The 18,954-nt window shown below is 38.1% G+C and overlaps 1 protein-coding gene across 1 annotated transcript; it reads left to right on the forward strand.

Annotated features, from left to right (window-relative positions):
- Positions 1-313: 313 nt before the first annotated feature.
- On the forward strand, positions 314-9,856 carry LOC127428851 (5-hydroxytryptamine receptor 3A-like). Its single transcript, XM_051677488.1, has 9 exons — positions 314-380; positions 721-884; positions 1,022-1,066; positions 1,284-1,393; positions 1,821-1,990; positions 5,565-5,725; positions 6,736-6,946; positions 7,159-7,389; positions 9,570-9,856. Exons 1-9 carry the CDS (start codon positions 314-316, stop codon positions 9,854-9,856), a joined length of 1,446 nt encoding a protein of 481 aa, XP_051533448.1.
- The last annotated feature ends 9,098 nt before the right edge of the window (positions 9,857-18,954 follow it).

Consider the following 18,954-nt stretch of genomic DNA (forward strand, 5'->3'; position numbering starts at 1 on the left):
GTGGCTTATCTGTGTATATAACTTGTAAGGTTTCTATTGTTAATTATTTCATATATGACTCTTGGGGCATTTACTCAGGCTAGACTGCTCAGGCTGTGTGTTGATGATGATGATGATGCGGATGAGGGCGGATGGACTAAGCGCTGTAATTGACACAGCCTGAAGGCTTATGGGAAAATTCAGAGATAACTAATGGAGCTCAGGGCGCATCACTGGACAGAAGCAGACCTGGGCTAGCAGCCTGCGAAAAGAACGCTTTCTTACTGCAAAGCAACGCCAAAAAAAAAAAAAAAAAAAAAAAAAAATCGGCAAAATGAAATTTTCAGCACTCTGGACAGCTCTCTGCGTTTCCATGTACGGGGCGGCGATGGCTTGCTCAGGTAACTTTTTATACAACTTTTTAATCGGTCCTGGGAACAGTTAGTTTTTAAGCTTAAAATGAATGAATGGCCTCTTCTTTCACAATGAACGTTAAATGATCCATATGCTCGAAGGCGATGTCTCAAAACCTAATGAGATGCCAACCTGGAAAGCATTTTCTGCGCTGCGATGCCCAAAAATACTGTCTAGGTAGGCAGTTCAGTTGGTTTCGAGACACTGCCAATATATCCATTATTATGAATGAATATAAATTAATGCATTTCTTATTCTTCATTTTTTTTATCTTTAAATTCGCAAGTTAATAAAGTGATAATAGCCTGCTGTTTACTCTTGGTGCAGTAAAAAAGCTGGGCAGTAACTCTGGGCGTTTCGCCAATGCCACACTGGTTCGACTGAATGAGTTTTTAAGTGTCGGATATAAGAAAGGAGTTCGACCCGTGCGGAACTGGAGAAAGTCAACGACGGTGGCCATTGACCTAATGGTTTATGCTATTCTCAACGTGGTGGGTTGAAGTCTAAAAAGTTTGCAACAATTGAAATAAAAAAATATTTGAACTTATAAAGAACTTCGTGTTTACAGCTGTATTTGCATTCATATGTTTTCATATTTTAATATTTGCACGTAATTTGTACACCAAAGGATGAGAAGAACCAGGTCTTGACAACATATGTGTGGTACAGACAGGTATGTTGGTGTAAAATGAAAGGTTAATGTAAAACGAAAATATACAATTTTGCATTATAATAATATATATTTGTTTGCATTATATAGGCTATTCTTGTATTCTACAGTAAGTATAAACAAGTTAGTAATTAATTATTAGAATGCAGAGGTCTGTGCAGAGGGTACCATTTAAAATAAAAAGACATTCACATAAATTACATTTTTCTCATTTTAAAAGCAATGGACAGATGAGTTCCTTGTGTGGAATCCTGAAGAATTTGATGATGTCAAACAAATTTCTATTCCCACTGTCAATGTCTGGAGTCCAGATATTCTTATCAATGAATTGTAAGTAGAGCTGTAATAAGATGATTTTTAACAGTATTTAAATGCCTGCCTACTCTTCACAGCAGCAACCTACACCATCAGAATATTGCACCGGTTATGAATATCAATGGGATAGTTCAGACAAAAATTCTGTATCCTCAGTTACCATTCACTTTCAATGTATGGAAAAAAGACCAGCATCAACATTCTTCAAAATTTCTTCTTGTGTTCCATGGATAAAAGTCATACAGGTTTGAAACAACACGAGGCTGAGTAAATAAGGGATATAATTTTAGTGGTGAACTATCCCTTTAACCATTTTTAAAGTAAATATTGCACTAATTTGTTTTCACATAAATGACATGCAAATCTTTTAAAATTAAGTTACAAGTTGTTTTCTATAGCCAGACATTGTTTCCTACATGGTCTCTCTCTATGTCTTCTGCAGTGTGGATGTAGGAAAGTCTCCTGATATTCCATACGTCTATGTAGGCCATGAAGGGCTTGTGCGCAACTATAAGCCCATCCAGGTGGTGACTGCCTGCTCCCTCAACATCTACAACTTTCCTTTTGATGTCCAGAATTGCAGCCTGACTTTTCAGAGCTGGCTACACACAAGTAAGTAAACACATTTCAGTATAGTCTTGAGAGGGCTGTCTTTTGCTCTCAGTGATAGCAGAATGTATCTCCTACACAAGGATTCCAAGTCTAAAAGGATTTTGAAAAATGTGATCTTCAATTATTCAGGAAAATTAAGAATGAAAGCTAATTTAAATACAGACAAGCATCAAGTTGTTCTTTCAAAACACCACATTTATTGCAGACATTAGGAAGCTATATTAAAACAAGGCTTTTTTTTTAATCTTTGTGTTCTGTTTGGGATCTGAAAGTAGCATTTAATTAGCATTTAAAGGGATAGTTCATCCAAAAATGTAAATTCTCTCATCATTTACTCACCCTCATGCAATTTGAAGTTTTGATGCTCCAAAAGGCACATCAAGGCCGCATAAAAGTAATCCATAGGACTCAAGGGGTTTAATCTATGTCTTCAGAAGCGATATGGTAGGTGTGGGTGAGAAAAATAAAATCTATATTTAAGTAATTTTTTTACCATAAATCTCCACTTTCACTTTCAAAATGTGAAATAATGTGAAAGTGGAGACTGATAGTACAAAATAAATAAATATTTATCTGTTTCTCACCCTCACCTATCATATCACTTCTGAAGACATGGATTAAACCCCTGGAGTCTTGTGGATTACTTTTTATGGCCTTTATGTGCATTTTGGAGCTTCAAAGTTCTGGTCAACATTCACTTGCATTGTAAGGACCAACACAGCTGAGATATGCTTCTAAAAATCTTTGTTTGTGTTCAACAGAAGAGAGAAAGTCATACACATCTGGGATGGCATGAGGGCGAGTAAATAATGAGAGAATTTTCATTTTTGGGTGAACTATCCCTTTAATAGGAAGGACATTTCAGTATCAGGTTGATACTTCATGTCTTTCTTAATCTTAAAAGAACTGATTATAAACAAAATTTCAAGGAGCAGACTGGTGAAAATCCTCAGCTGAAGCGATGCTGACATGTAGCAAACTGGAAGGCAACCTCACTCCCGACATGCGGGCAGAGACGAGTTATCCTCCTTTGAGAATCAGCTGACACACAGCAAACTGGACAGAGAGAGCAAGGTTAAATGCTTGACAGCACAAACATTCAGCATAGGCAAGAGTACGTTCGATATTAAACTACATTAAACAACACTGAACGATCCAGCCATGGACATGACACAAGAAGGGATATAAATAAGCAGGAAACAAACAAGGGGCAGGTGCCGCTCGCAGCTGAATGTTGTCATGAGCAGCGTTCACATGGAAACAATCAGGGTTCCCATGGAAACGCTGATTCCACGTGCCAGCAACACCTGAAACACATGAGCGCAAAATGTAAACATGAAACAAAGAGGGAACGATGATGCCTTGGTCCTCGTTAGACAAAAACTCAACCTGACAAGGTGACAGGACCATGAAATCACCGGAGGGTGCACGGCAGTAACTCGCGCACAACGGTAACCAACAACCGGACTCGTGCACCCACACAAAGCACATACACAAACACAAGGATGATGTTGCTATGGTCCTCATCAGACAAAACCCAACCTGACCAAGTGATAGGACCATGACAGTAACCCCCTTCCCCCCCCAAAGGGACGCCTCCTGGTGTCCCAACGGGAAATTAAACTGTGCTGGCAGCGACTGGGGAACAGCTTCCATGGCTGGGAGCGCTGACAGCAGCTGGGGAATGGCCTCTGTGGCCGGGACCGCTGGCAGAGACTGGGGAATGGCCTCCGTGGCCGGGAGCGCTGGCAGCGACTGGGAAACGGCCTCCTTGGCCGGCAGCGACTGGGGAACGGCCTCCGTGGCCGGCAGCGACTGGGGAACGGCCTCCGTGGCCGGCAGCGACTGGGGGACACTGGCACTGGGACGGCCGAGGCTTCAGGCGCTGGCTCTGGGATGGACGAGGCTTCAAGAACTGGCTCGCTGACCGTTGCAGGCGTGGGCGCTGGATCCTTGGCCGTGGCAGGCGTGGGCACTGGCTGTGACTGAGGAGTGTCCTTCTCCTCCTCCTCCACGTACAGTTAAGGGGATGGCTGGGGACTTGTCAGTCTGAGGCTGGGATGCTGGGATGCCAAGTGTGGGAGAGTTGCCTGTATTGAGGTGTAATCCACTCCTTCCGGTGATGGATGTATCCCACAGATTTCCAGAAGAAGAGGGTCCCCAGCCCTTCCATCTCCCATGTGCCAAGAGGATCCTTAAGGCATCTGTTGAACTGATCCTTAAGGTTGGCCCCGGTGCAACGCAACTCATCTGCCACAATCAAGAACTGTCTCTAACATCGCCCTCTCCTTCCCGAAGATCTGGACCGACCTGGAGCGATCTGGACCGACCATTGGCTGCAGGTGTCCTTGTGAGAGGGAGGAGGGAAAATAAAAATGCCCATAATGGCCTCTGCTGGGTCCTAGCTTAGGCTGGATCATTCTTTCAGAAAGCGTGAGACAACAGAGACCCAATAGCAGAGGAACAGTTCAAAGGATTTATTTACAGTTCAAATTAACTTCAGTAGATGCGTGAGGAATCCTCTGTGAAGAACGCTCCCGCAGGCGAGCGCATGAGCCGTGGCAGCGACGAGCAGACTGGTGAGAATCCTCCGCTGAAGCGAAGCTGACACGCAGCAAACGGGAAAGTAACCTCACTCCTAACACGCGGACAGAGACGAGGTATCCTTTGTGGAGAATCAGCTGACATGCAGCAAACTGGACAGAGAGAGCAAGGTTAAATGCTTGACAGCACAAACATTCAGCATAGGCAAGACTACATTCGATATTAAACTACATTAAAATTAAACCACATTGAACGATCCATCCTCGGACATGACACACAGGGGGATTTAAATAAGCAGGAAACAAACAAGGGGAAGGTGCGGCTCACAGCTGAAAGTTGTCATGATCAGCATTCCCATGGAAACGCTGATTCTGCATGCCAGCGGCACTGAAACACATGAGGGCAAAATGTAAACACGCCTTGATCAAAACAAACAGGGAGCGATGATGCCACGGTCCTCGTCACACAAAAACTCATCCTGACAAGGTGACAGGCCCGTGACATCACCAGAGGGTGCATGGCGGTAACTCATGCACGGTGGTAACCAACAACCCATGCGCTCACACAAAGAAGGTACACAAAACATGTACGCGAAACACAAGACAGACAGGAGACAATAATGCCACAGTCCCTTCAGACAGAAACCCCACCTGACCAGGTGACAGGACTGTGAGAGCTAAGATTCTCTGACTAGTGTGCAAACTAGCAATAGTTGTATTTTCTTCATATTTTTTTTCTACAAGTTTTTGCAGGGGTCAAATTGACTCCAAACAGAAACAATGTTACTAGATAGGATACCAGTCAAATTTGAAAAAAGTGCAAGTCTGCTCTGCTGTAAAACAAAGCAGTACAGCTTCAAGAAGCTTTCTGGCACCCTTTTAAAGGCAACTCAACAGAACACGTGTGTTAAACATTGCAGTTTTTTTTTTTCAAGCAAAATAGAGAGACAAATCAAAGTATACCTTCTCCAAGACGTGAAAGACATGATTAAAATGAAAGAACTGACTTTTAAATTTATCTTGTCATGTAGCTAAAGACATCAACATCACTCTAATAAGAAGCCCTGATGATTTAAGGAATGACAAGAGTGTGTTCATGAATCAGGGTGAATGGGAGTTGCTGTACGTCCTCTCCAAATACAAAGATTTCAGCCTGGATAATGATGATTACTATGCCGAAATGAAGTTCCATGTAAGTAACCTCATAAATCAAATTTAAGGAACACCACACAATAGTATTTGGAAATTAAAAACGTCACATACAATATTTTTTTTACAGTCAGAACAGACAGAAGCCCAACTTACTGTATTAAACACAATGGTAGTAGCATATTTGGATATGAGAAAGAATTTGCTTTATCGAGTGTTAAAAAAAACCATGGCTGAGTTCGGAAATGCATACTACCATACTACTCATACTATTTCAGCTATAGACACATATGGCAGAAGTAGTAAGAGTAGTATGGGTAGTATGTCATTCTGAACTCAGCCCATAACTCCCTACCTTAAACCTAACCGATAGTGTCATAAAAAGCAAATGTGGGCTGAAAAACAAATGAGATTTTGAAGGTTAATGCTCTTTCCAGTTGAAAATCAACAAAACCAACATCCCTACCCTAAACCTTAAACATAAACCTAACTGATAGTGTCATTTTTGGGTGAACTATCCCTTTTATCACCCTTGAACAAGCTTGTAAATGTTATGAAATGCAAACGTTAAAGTCATGCACTATAGTAAAAGTGCTTGGATGTCACAATATAGAATTGCGTAAGGAACAGAGTGAAAAGTAAGTGTTTATGAACTGATAATCTGCCGTTTTACTCGTGATTTATACTGTACATGGAGCCACGTAAAAAATATTTTGGAAAAATGTATGTATAGTTACGTGATTCTATGAGACCAGGTTGAAAATTATACATATCAGCTTTAAAATACATTAGCAATTTGTTGTAAATGTAACTGCGCAAGGTCAAAATGTCTGGTCACATTGCTTTCCCGAAAGTAAATTCGGTCACACTTCTATTACTGAGTAATACTTTTAATTGCTGTTGAATTATATTGTAGAGCTGTTTGTACTTACATATTGTTATAGTTATTACTATGGTAATTTATAATAGTAACATGTATTATGTGTAACACAGAAACTTATAAATACAGTGTTACTTAAAATTACCTTTCTATTTATGTCTTACAATGTCCAGGTTGTGGTCCGACGCAGACCTTTGTTCTACACAGTCAACCTGTTGTTGCCCAGTATATTCCTGATGATAATGGATATTGTAGGGTTTTACCTGCCCCCAGACAGTGGAGAGAGGGTGTCCTTCAAGATTACTCTGCTCTTGGGCTATTCTGTCTTTCTCATCATTGTCTCTGACACTCTGCCGGCTACTGCCATAGGGACCCCTCTCATTGGTAGATCTTTACATTTCATAGGCAACAGCCTGATGCAACCTTAAACAAATTATTTCAAAAATAGTAGCATTTCAAACAATTATGTAAATATAATATATTTCATTATAATTTAGTCTATTGCGTCTAGACCGATTTCTCATTGTAGCAAGTGGAATCCCATGTGATTCAGCAAAAATACAAGTGTATTTCTGTGTGTATTTGTTGGGGTATAGGTGTGTACTTTGTGGTGTGCATGGCTCTGCTGGTAATCAGTCTGACAGAGACCGTTCTGATCGTGAGGCTGGTGCACAAACAGGATTTACAGTCCCATGTGCCACAGTGGGTCAAACACCTGGTCCTGGAGAGGGCCACAGTCCTGCTTTGCATTCGCAACAAGAAGTTCTGCTCCCTCCTCTCCCAGGGATCTGACCTCCCACTCTACAAAGAGAACAACATGAACACAGGTGGGAGTCCAGGTACTGTAGTGCATTTTTGATGCAGCATTGTATGTTAGAAAGGAGGAGCGTGTAACAAGTTTACCTAGTTTTACGTAACTATAGGGTAAGAAGAAAAGCTTGCTTGATTGAACAAAACCAACCTGGTCTCATAGAATCATGTAACTATACTTACATTTTTTGCAAAATGATATTTACGTGGCACTTTGTACCTATCACAGCAGTTTTCTGGTGAAATGAACACTAAAGGTGCTACAACAAAAATGACTTTTATTTACTTTTACACAAATCACAAGTAAAACTGCAGAAGATCGGTGCATAAACACTTCTCGCCCTACTTCTCACACAATACTATCTAATGACACCAAAACCATTTTCTACAGCGCATGAATTGTAAGGCGATACATTTTAACATTTGCATTACATAATCAACTACATTTACAAGCTTGTTCAAACATGTGATCAAACTGTGCAGTAGCTCAACTGATAGAGTGTTGCACTTGTGTTGTAAAGCACTGGGGTATACGAGTCCCACTGAGGAATTCGATTTTCTTGTCTTCCCGCCATGCTGTAAAAAGGGTCTAAATAATGTCACTTCTTGGGTGTTACAATTTTAATGAATGTTACAGATTTTGTAATGGGCAACATTTTTTGGGGAATAGGGTTGAATGGAGAATATTTAGTTTTTGGAAAACGGCAGTTAAAGTTAGCTGATCATTTTCTTTTACTACATTGAAGCTGCATCTACACTATCTGTGAGCATGCTAAATGATTTCGGACACCGCAAATGACAAGATATAAAGTCGCACTAGATGGCTTCTGGTTTAATAAAAAAATCAGTCACAAATAACAAATAGTAGTATATTCAGAATTTTAAAATACACAATTTTCTCACTTTTCAATAAAAATAAAAACACGCAGCTTTGAAATATGTTTTCTTTGTATTAAGCTACACTGTAAACCCTAATGCACAAAATAATTAATTGTTTTGAGTAGGGAAAAATAAAATCTTACACATTAGTTCAAATAAATGAACTTTGATGAGTATTTACCTAAGTAACCTGAATTGTTTTATTGTTTCGAGTTTGATGAACTTGTCTATTTAAATTTACAGGAACTTCAATTTAACTGAAACTGGGCAGGGGATTTCTATTTCCCAGCATTGTTTGCATGGCACTCGACAGGGAGAGTAAATGTTAAAATTAAGTGTTAAATGATGTGTCTTTATGTAAGATGAACGCAAATGGGGAGACTTGTTAGTGTTTAATGTTTTGTTGTGTTGTTTAGAAGAGTTTCTTTTATGTTAAAGTTTTTGGGGGTTACCATTATGGTGAATAGTGGAGACAGTGTTTCTAATAGTGTTACCAGTTAGTACTAGCTAGTTAGTTTCCCTCGATTTGAAATATTTAAGTTGAGCTTACGTGGTAATTTTAAATTCAGCCAAAGAGTTACATTTAAAATTAAGTACCATTAAAATGTATGAGTTAGCTTACTTAATATTTTTTAAGTTAAGAGCAAATAGCATGCATGTGTGTACAAAATCAAAATCTGAAAGTTCTATTAACTTAAATAGTTTTTTTGAGTTCTGCTAACTTATTAGGGTTTACAGTGTAAGAGGTCAGGGTGAGACTTTTCAATCCTCTACTGGTCACACATCTTCTCATCATCCGCATTTGCAGGTGAGAGTTTGCCAAACTTGAACTTTGATACACACCTGAATGTGAAATTTTTTTGCATGAGCTTGAGTATCCGGTCACCTGGAATGGAGTGCAAGTGGAAATCAATTTAACAATATGTCAGAATTATGACATTGATGATTTTAATTGATGGACACAGTCGAGAATGGGTTGGACAGGCCAAAATACCTTGTAAATCACTAAATTACAACAAAGTAGAGGATACAGACATTTGACATGTTTAAAACAGGCTACTTTTAATACTAGGCTAATTTTATGTAAAATTATAGTTGCTCTAACATATACAGTAGTTTTCAATGAACAAACAAACACAAAAACACACATGGGATTTGTGCCTCTAATTCCTTTAAAAAATGTCATGGGACATTAAAGTGTACCATATTTGTAGAGAGTGCCATGTAAGGAAAAGAGTGGGAAAGGACAGAACAAACTATACAGTAACCACTGTATTTGTGGTTACTGAAACCAGCATTAAAATTCACCTGTGTGCAGTGCGCTGCAGTCATCACAGCTGCGAGGGATCCAGAGAGACAGGGAGGAACCTGGGCTTGGGTCTGACCGTGCGGGACACCTGCCCTCCTGTCATGGACAGCATCCTGCAAGAGATCACCACCATCCGTCAGTTCCTAGAGAAGAAGGACGACAGCAGAGAGATTGCCAGGGAGTGGCTGCAGGTAGGGTACGTGTTGGACGTCCTGTTGTTCAGGGTCTACCTGCTCAGCGTGTTGGCATACAGCATCACTTTAGGAACTCTTTGGTCTGTCTGGCAGAATGCCTGACCACAGGCATGGATCATAGATGGAAGGCGCCAATTATGTCTCACTGCTTAAAATAAATGCAGTGTTCGACGTGGTTAATGTGCTGGTAATGTGATTGTTATCTCACAGCAGAAGAACTTGAGCACTACAGAGAACAAATGTGCTTTCACATTCAAAAGTTATTACTTGTGCACTGCTGTGCTCACCAGATTGATGCAAGCTCTTCAAACGGCCATCTCTGAAAGTCAAACATACAGCAGCATTTTATTATTGCATGAACTGTGAAGTGTAAGCATTATTACACGAGCAAGTGTATTATATTACTGAATATAAAACAGACAATGCATACACTAGTATCCAAAATTTTGCAATAATGTACAGATTTTGCTCTTATAGAAAGAAATTGGTACTTTTATTCACCAAAGTGGATTTGGTGAATAAAGTGGATTTGGTCTTTGTGTTTGTTTTTGAGTTGCCACAGTATGCAATAGACTGGCATGTCTTAAGGTCAATATTAGGTCAAAAACGACAAAAAAGAAACAGCTTTCTCTAAAAACTCATCAGTCAATCATTGTTTTGAGGAATGAAGGCTATACAATGCTTGAAATTGCCAAAAAACTGAAGATTTCATACAAAGGTGTACATTACAGTCTTCAAAGACAAAGGACAACTCGCTCTAACAAGGACAGAAAGAGATGTGGAAGGCCAGATGTACAACTAAACAAGAGGATAAGTACATCAGAGTCTCTAGTTTTAAATAGACACCTCACATGTCCTCAGCTGACAGCTTCATTGAATTCTACCCACTCAACGCCAGTTTCATGTACAACAGTAAAGAGAAGACTCAGGGGTGCAGGCCTTATGGGAAGAATTGCAAAGAAAAAGCCACTTTTGAAACAGAAAAACAAAAAGAAGAGGTTAGAGTGGGCAAAGAAACACAGACATTGGACAACATATAATTGGAAAAGAGTGTTATGAATCTTAACCCCACTGAGCTTTTGTGACATCAGCCAGACTGTAAGGTGCGTGAGAAGTGCCCGACAAGACAGCCACATCTATAGCAAGTGCTACAGGAAGTGTGGGGTGAAATGTCACCTGAGTATCTGGACAAACTGACAGCTAGAATGCCAAGGATCTGCAAAGTGTCATTGCTGCACGTGGAGGATTTTTTGATGAGAACTCTTTGAAGTAGTTTAAGAAGTTCTGACAATTTTTTTCAAATTGTAATAGTAAATTTTCACGTTATTAATGTCCTGACTATACATTGTGATCATTTGAATGCCACTTTGGTGAATAAAAGTACCAATTTCTTTCCATAAGAGCAAAATCTGTACATCCAGACACAATATTACCAACTAGTATGTGTATTTTTGCTCTGCCAATGAGAATAGTTCCAAAAGAGGCCAATGCAGAATCACATACAAGAGGAATAAAACAAACAGTAAAACATCTCTGTGCTGTTATATAAATATCAACGCTCTTGGATAATCAAATTAATGGATCGGAACTTACTGTCGTATAATAAACAGTATTTCTGAACTTTGTGCCTTTCAGTCTAATGTTCACTCATTTTCATCCTACATTAGATTAATCATCATGATGTCAAACATGCTCAACACTTAAAGGAATAGTTCACCCAAAAATGAAAATTCTCTCATCATTTACTCACCCTCATGCATCCCAGATGTGTATGACTTTTGTTCTTCTACAGAACACATATGAAGATTTTTAGGAGAATATTTCAGCTCTGTAGGTCTACACAATGTAAGTGAATGGGGTCCAAAACTATCCAAAAATCACAAAAAGACCACATAAAAGTAATCTAAGTCTCCAGTGGTTAAATCCATATGTTCAGAAGCAAAATGATAGGTGTGGGTGAGAATCCAATTAGTATTTAAGTCCTTTTTTACTATAAATCTCCAATTTCATTTTTCACAGTGAAAGTGAAAGTGGAGATTTACGGTAAAAAAAGATTTAAATATTAATCTGTTTCTCAACCACACCTATCATTTTGCTTCTGGAGTAATATGGATTACTTTTACTCTGTCTTTATGTGATTTTTGGAGCTTGAAAAGTCTGGTCACCATTCATTGCATTGTATGGACCTACAAAGCTGAAATATTCTTCTAAAAATCTTCATTTGTGTTCAGCAGAAGACAGAAAGTCATACACATCTGGGACAGCATGAGGTTGGGTAAATTATGGCAGAATTTTCATTTTTGGGTGAAATATCCCTTTAACTTGCATCGCACTACATGTAAATGTTGGAAACATTATTGTTAAAGTTTTATGTCATCATGGCAACAATGTATACTTTACAGGTGCATCTCAATAAATTAGAATGTCGTGGAAAAGTTCATTTATTTCAGTAATTCAACTCAAATTGTGAAACTCGTGTATTAAATAAATTCAATGCACACAGACTGAAGTAGGTTAAGTCTTTGGTTCTTTTAATTGTGATGATTTTGGCTCACATTTAACAAAAACCCACCAATTCACTATCTCAAAAAATTAGAATACATCATACGACCAATAAAAAAAAAACATTTTTAGTGAATTGTCGGCCTTCTGGAAAGTATGTTCATTTACTGTATATGCACTCAATACTTGGTAGGGGCTCCTTTTGCTTTAATTACTGCCTCAATTCGGCGTGGCATGGAGGTGATCAGTTTGTGACACTGCTGAGGTGGTATGGAAGCCCAGGTTTCTTTGACAGTGGCCTTCAGCTCATCTGCATTTTTTGGTCTCTCGTTTCTCATTTTCCTCTTGACAATACCCCATAGATTCTCTATGGGGTTCAGGTCTGGTGAGTTTGCTGGCCAGTCAAGCACACCAACACCATGGTCATTTAACCAACTTTTGGTGCTTTTGGCAGTGTGGGCAGGTGCCAAATCCTGCTGGAAAATGAAATCAGCATCTTTAAAAAGCTGGTCAGCAGAAGGAAGCATGAAGTGCTCCAAAATTTCTTGGTAAATGGGTGCAGTGACTTTGGTTTTCAAAAAACACAATGGACCAACATCAGCAGATGACATTGCACCCCAAATCATCACAGACTGTGGAAACTTAACAGTGGACTTCAAGCAACTTGGGCTATGAGCTTCTCCACCCTTCCTCCAGACTCTAGGACCTTGGTTTCCAAATGAAATACAAAACTTGCTCTCATCTGAAAAGAGGACTTTGGACCACTGGGCAACAGTCCAGTTCTTCTTCTCCTTAGCCCAGGTAAGACACCTCTGATGTTGTCTGTGGTTCAGGAGTGGCTTAACAAGAGGAATACGACAACTGTAGCCAAATTCCTTGACACGTCTGTGTGTGGTGGCTCTTGATGCCTTGACCCCAGCCTCAGTCCATTCCTTGTGAAGTTCACCCAAATTCTTGAATCGATTTTGCTTGACAATCCTCATAAGGCTGCGGTTCTCTCGGTTTGTTGTTCATCTTTTTCTTCCACACTTTTTCCTTCCACTCAACTTTCTGTTAACATGCTTGGATACAGCACTCTGTGAACAGCCAGCTTCTTTGGCAATGAATGTTTGTGGCTTACCCTCCTTGTGAAGGGTGTCAATGATTGTCTTCTGGACAACTGTCAGATCAGCAGTCTTCCCCATGATTGTGTAGCCTAGTGAACCAAACTGAGAGACCATTTTGAAGGCTCAGGAAACCTTTGCAGGTGTTTTGAGTTGATTAGCTGATTGGCATGTCACCATATTCTAATTTTTTGAGATAGTGAATTGGTGGGTTTTTGTTAAATGTGAGCCAAAATCATCACAATTAAAAGAACCAAAGACTTAAACTACTTCAGTCTGTGTGCATTGAATTTATTTAATACACGAGTTTCACAATTTGAGTTGAATTACTGAAATAAATGAACTTTTCCACGACATTCTAATTTATTGAGATGCACCTGTATATTCCTATACACTTCCATTTAATTTCTAGTAAAAGGATAGTTCACCCAAAAATGAAAATTCTGTTGTTCCATACCCCTAACACTTTCTTCTGTGGAACACAAAAGGAGATATTAGGTGTAATGGAAGTGAATGGTGACTGAAAAACAGCCTCAGTCACCATTCACTTCCATTAAATCTCTTTTCCATAAAATGAAAGTGAATGGTGACTAAGGCCGTCATTCTGCATAATATATCCATTTGTGGTCCATAGAAGAAAAAAACAAAACAAGGTGAACTATCCCTTTAACTTGGTAAAATCTCAAAGAATATGTAGTACAGATACAAAATATGTTTCTGTTACATATCCTGTATATTGAAATCTGCTCTTTGATGAAAGCCTCAAGTATGTGTATGTATGTATACTGTATGTCTTGAGAAGAGGTTAAAACAGTTGTCTACATCTATACTGTTTTCCCTCTCTTCTGGCCCACAGGGCAGTTGAGTATTAGACCTTGCCCGAGGATTTACACTAAGTGTACTAATTGTAAAGATTTTTAGCACAGAGGGAATGCACTCAGCAGGCCTGGGGTGATTGGATAAATGCCACTGACACCCTACATAATTAAAGAAAAAAAATCAGTTAGACAGTAAATGGGAGCATTGATCCCAATACAATCAATGCGACTACATCTCTCTAGCCTTGTCAGCACGCTGGGTGTGCTATCTGCTAACCACAGCACTGAATTAACAGAGGATACATGATGTGGAAATCTTGCGATTTGTTATCAATTTGTGGTATCAAACATCTCATTTTATAAGGAACAACAATTCGACTTAAGTCAAATTGCAAACGCATTTTACATTTGTTATTCATTATGTATTTATTAAATATAATTATTAGGCTCACTAGTATTATAATGAAAAATGTTAACGTGATTAAATAAAGTAGGGTCCAAAAAATCTGAGACTACTATTGAAAATGCTTCTACAGTATCTTGCATTTTTTTTTATAAAACAATTTTGCATTAATTATCAGAAAAACAATTTGAGTAAAATGTTTTTTGAGAAATGTACATGAATTTCAATTTTTGTTTTTTGTTTTTTTGTATTTAGTAATAGTGCAGAATCTTACATATTTCAATAACACTTTACAATAAGGTTGTATTTTTTAACATTAGTTATTGCATTAGGTATTATGAACTGACTAAACAATATACTTTTACAGCACTTATTAATCTTGGTTAATGTTAATTGATGAAAAAACAATTAAAACCTCTTCAACTCAGCGAACCTGCCGGTGAGTCCAAAAGGGGGCGTTATGTTGCATAAAAAGCTTATGCTCAAAATGTTCAAGTCTCTGAATACATAAGTCAGGCATACAGTATGTTGTATAGTTTGAAAACTTAGAATCTGAACTTTTCAAAGATAACTATAATAAAATAAGGCAAATTATCATTTGTGGCGCAAATCAGCGCCACCTAGAGGTTATGTGGTAGAAAAATGTATCTGAATATAAAAGTCTTTCAAATAGCACTTAAATAGACAAATCATATATCAAATGAAAGCTCTCACTCTCATGAATATGACTGTACAGATTTTGTTGCCCTTATACCACAGTTTGAAAGATTTTTCAAAAGAATCACAAAGTGAAATATGATTTCTGTAAGACATCAAATACAAACATCTCATTTATGCACAGATCACTGCTGCTGTAAGCTCCAAATAGCTAAAAACTTTATATCTGTTTTTAACTTAGGCAATTAAAAAAAAAAAAAAAAAAAATTAGCCATTGTTTAGTTTTTTGTCAGCTTGCTTGTGTGAATGTTATTATGTTAAATCAGGAATATAGGAAAAGCATGCTAAACAAATCATCGGAAATATATGTCATCGACTATTGATGATAAAATGTATATCAATGTATATATACACATCATCACAAAAGGGAGGATTCTTAGCTTTCTAGTGACACCTAGATTAAGCTTCTATTCCACTCAGAGGCCAAGATATTCGATGAAACAATGGGGGCGGTGCATGAACTGAAAATCAGACTGAATGTCTATGGACATGCACATCTGTGTGGGCTAAAATGCGATTGAGAGTGCCACCTACATTTTACATTGGCATTTTGTGATGGTAGGTGATAGAGAATTTTGTTTTTTTCTAATACTTGCTGCCATACAGTGGACTAAAGTTACACTTTTTGGAGGGAGATGGAGTGAACAGAACCGGAATTAAAAAATAAAAAATAAAAATACAAATCTATGAATCATAAGATTGTAAACAAACAATATTATTTATGAAAAAGTGACCAATTGTTGGCAATTACTCCACAGTATGTATGAACGGTGAGCTATAAATTTGAGGGTGAAAAATTGCATGCGGCAGCCCAAAAATGCACCAGAGTTAAAGAGGTTAATACAAATTTTATGTTGTAATAGTATATGTTGAAATTAACCTTAACCAGGATAAATAAGTGTTGTAAAATTATTATTCATTGTTAGATTGTTAACTAATGTAGTTAACTAATGTTTACAAATACAACCTTATTGTAAAGTGTTACTAATATTTCTTCATTTTAAGTTATAACATTTCTTTGTATGGATTTTTCCAATTCCCGAATGTTCTGTTTATTTTGAGGTTCAATTTAGATTGTGAATCCCACATTTTCCTTGGTGATCTCAGACATTTGGACCACTCTGTAAATGTCAAGCAAGGATAACCAGCAGAGGGCTTCTATGGCCATGTAGTAACACAGCGATGGCAAGACTGGAGTTACATAGGCTTTATCTGTGCACATCATTACATACCTGAGATTCCGTTTCACTCCTGTCTGTAAAAAGAAATACAGCAAAGTCTTTTGTGCATTTGGAACACAATAAGATTCCAGTGCTGCAGGAATTTCATCAACCAAGAATGGAATGTTGGCAAGCTAAAGTTGCCAGTGTAATTCCTAAAAGCCAAACACAAAGTCATAACAAATCGCTTTAAGTGGCATTGTAGGCTGTTGTTTTGCAAATTCATCTTTTGGAGGTCGTCCACTGGTTGCTCATGCCTGCAGGCATGGCTTAGCTGGGAGCACATTTGAAGGGATTTAGGCGAAACCACACGAACCATTCAGCCCTTCACTATCTAAACTTCCCTTGTCCATTAGATCATATCTGGGTCAAAGAGCAACAGAAGATGGGATCCCCTGCTCGCCACACAAAGGCTATTCAGTGGCAACGCTGTATTTATGCACCCTAACCCAGCCCCATCTTCCCAAAGCCACCCTACTCTGCACCCCATGACTGAGGTCACATGACCTTCATGACAACCGGAGTCTAGGTACCCCTAATGATGCTTAACTTCCTAAGGCCTCACAAACTGAATATACAATTTGGACCCTGCTGTCTTTCTCATGCGATTTTTATTAAAATAAAGAACATCTGTTTCATCTTGAAGAGAGAGAACTAATTAAAAGACTCATTAGCTCAGTGCACTGAGATAGCATTGTGTTCTATATAAGAGGCACATGATTTCCAAAGATAGTTAGAAGGTGAAAAGGAATAACAGCATTTCATTAACCACTGGAAGATACATGGATTTCTAATTCAAAGAAAGCAGGAACAAATAGTTAAAGGCAGAACTTGTATTGCATACAGACTACTATGGATCTTTCAAGACACTATTCACTTCCTCTCTATATTATATACACATATTGTATTTGAATTATATGTAAAATATATTCAAGACATGAATAAATATGTTCATTATTTGTGATCATATAATAGTGTTTGTTTTCAATTATATGCTTTTATCCAAAGTGACTTGTACTGCATTCAATTAAGATTTTTTTTTTTTTTTTTTTATCAGTACATGCATTCCCTGGGAATCAAACCCATGACCTTGATGTTGCTATGGTCATGCTCTACCAATTGAAATACATGAATGTGTATATACTGTATTAAAGTGGGGTTTAAAAGTATGAGTACACATGTGAAAATGCTTCTATATTGCACTTGCCTTATTTAATACAGTTTTTTCCATTACAAATTCTTTATTAGCATAACAATGAGTGAAAAAAATTGAAATGAAAATTGAACACAAACACCTATCATATTTCTTCAGAAGACATGGATTAAACAACTGGAGTTGTGTGGATTAATTTTTATGCTGCCTTTATGTGCTTTTTGGAGCTTCAAACATGTGGTACCCATTCAATTGCATTGTGAGGAGCTGAAATATTCTTCTAAAAATCTTTGTGTTCAGCAGAAGAAAGAAAAAAATATGCATCTGGGATGACATGAGGGTGAGTAAATGATGAGAGAATTTTCATTTTTGGGTGAACTATCCCTTTAAGAAACTTCCAAAGAGTAACTTGTGTGCTTTAACAGACAATATATGCGCTTTCATATAAATTGTTAACAAAGTCATTATCACAGAATTGCTCATTTTAATAGTGATCTAGAAACACAAAGAGCAGAATCATACATTTTATTTTTTTCAGTTTTAAATTAGATTTTGAATCCCAAAGATGTGATTCAGACTTTTAAACCCCACTATTTCATTCCAATGTTATATGAATACATCCAATAAACACTTCACAACTGCAGCCTTTACACAAGATGGCAGCAGTTACACTGAGCTTTCGCTGCATCTACCCTGCTAACACTGGCAGATGTTTACAATAATTCAACAGGATCATAACTCAAACATACACACAGAGTGTTAGACAGCTACAATACCAGGGGAAGCATTAGCATAGCTGCAAATTTCCATTATTTGCTCAGATGGTTCCTGGTATTAACACAGGGCTCTATGTAATGAACACAGGCAGGCAGAGGAAAAGCACACAGGCTCTCTACAGCTCTGAGGTTTGTATTCTCAGCTTGTCTCCCTCCAGAATAAAAGAGAAGCAGAGACTGCTTTTGTTTCAGTCTATTTCCCTCCGAATGGTAATGAGAGCCGGCAGTGAAGACACAAATCCTCTTCGCTTAATGATGCACTTCTGTACCTGAGTGACTCCACTTTGCTATCTAACAAATTTATATATTGCCATCTAAAGAATTTAAATGCTCAATTAAAACTAAGACTCAGTTTTTTCTGATTGTATGAATGAAATTGTGTTTGCACAGTCTCACCTGTAGTTTACTGGAGCTCTTTGATCATTTTACAGGCTTTATTGCAGGATATCTGTAATGAACAACAGCAATTAACAACAACATGAGAAACAACAAATCAACTGTCTAATTG

Source organism: Myxocyprinus asiaticus, chromosome 38 (genome assembly GCF_019703515.2).
Source record: "Myxocyprinus asiaticus isolate MX2 ecotype Aquarium Trade chromosome 38, UBuf_Myxa_2, whole genome shotgun sequence".
Taxonomy (NCBI): domain Eukaryota; kingdom Metazoa; phylum Chordata; class Actinopteri; order Cypriniformes; family Catostomidae; genus Myxocyprinus; species Myxocyprinus asiaticus.

What these genes read in the sequence shown, in the direction of transcription:
- LOC127428851 (XM_051677488.1), top strand. Translation starts at nt 314, where the DNA reads ATGAAATTTTCAGCACTCTGGACAGCTCTCTGCGTTTCCATGTACGGG. An exon ending in CATATGTGTGGTACAGACAG is followed by an intron (nt 1,067 to 1,283) that starts GTATGTTGGTGT and finishes TCATTTTAAAAG; the next exon opens with CAATGGACAGATGAGTTCCT. An exon ending in TCAGAGCTGGCTACACACAA is followed by an intron (nt 1,991 to 5,564) that starts GTAAGTAAACAC and finishes CTTGTCATGTAG; the next exon opens with CTAAAGACATCAACATCACT.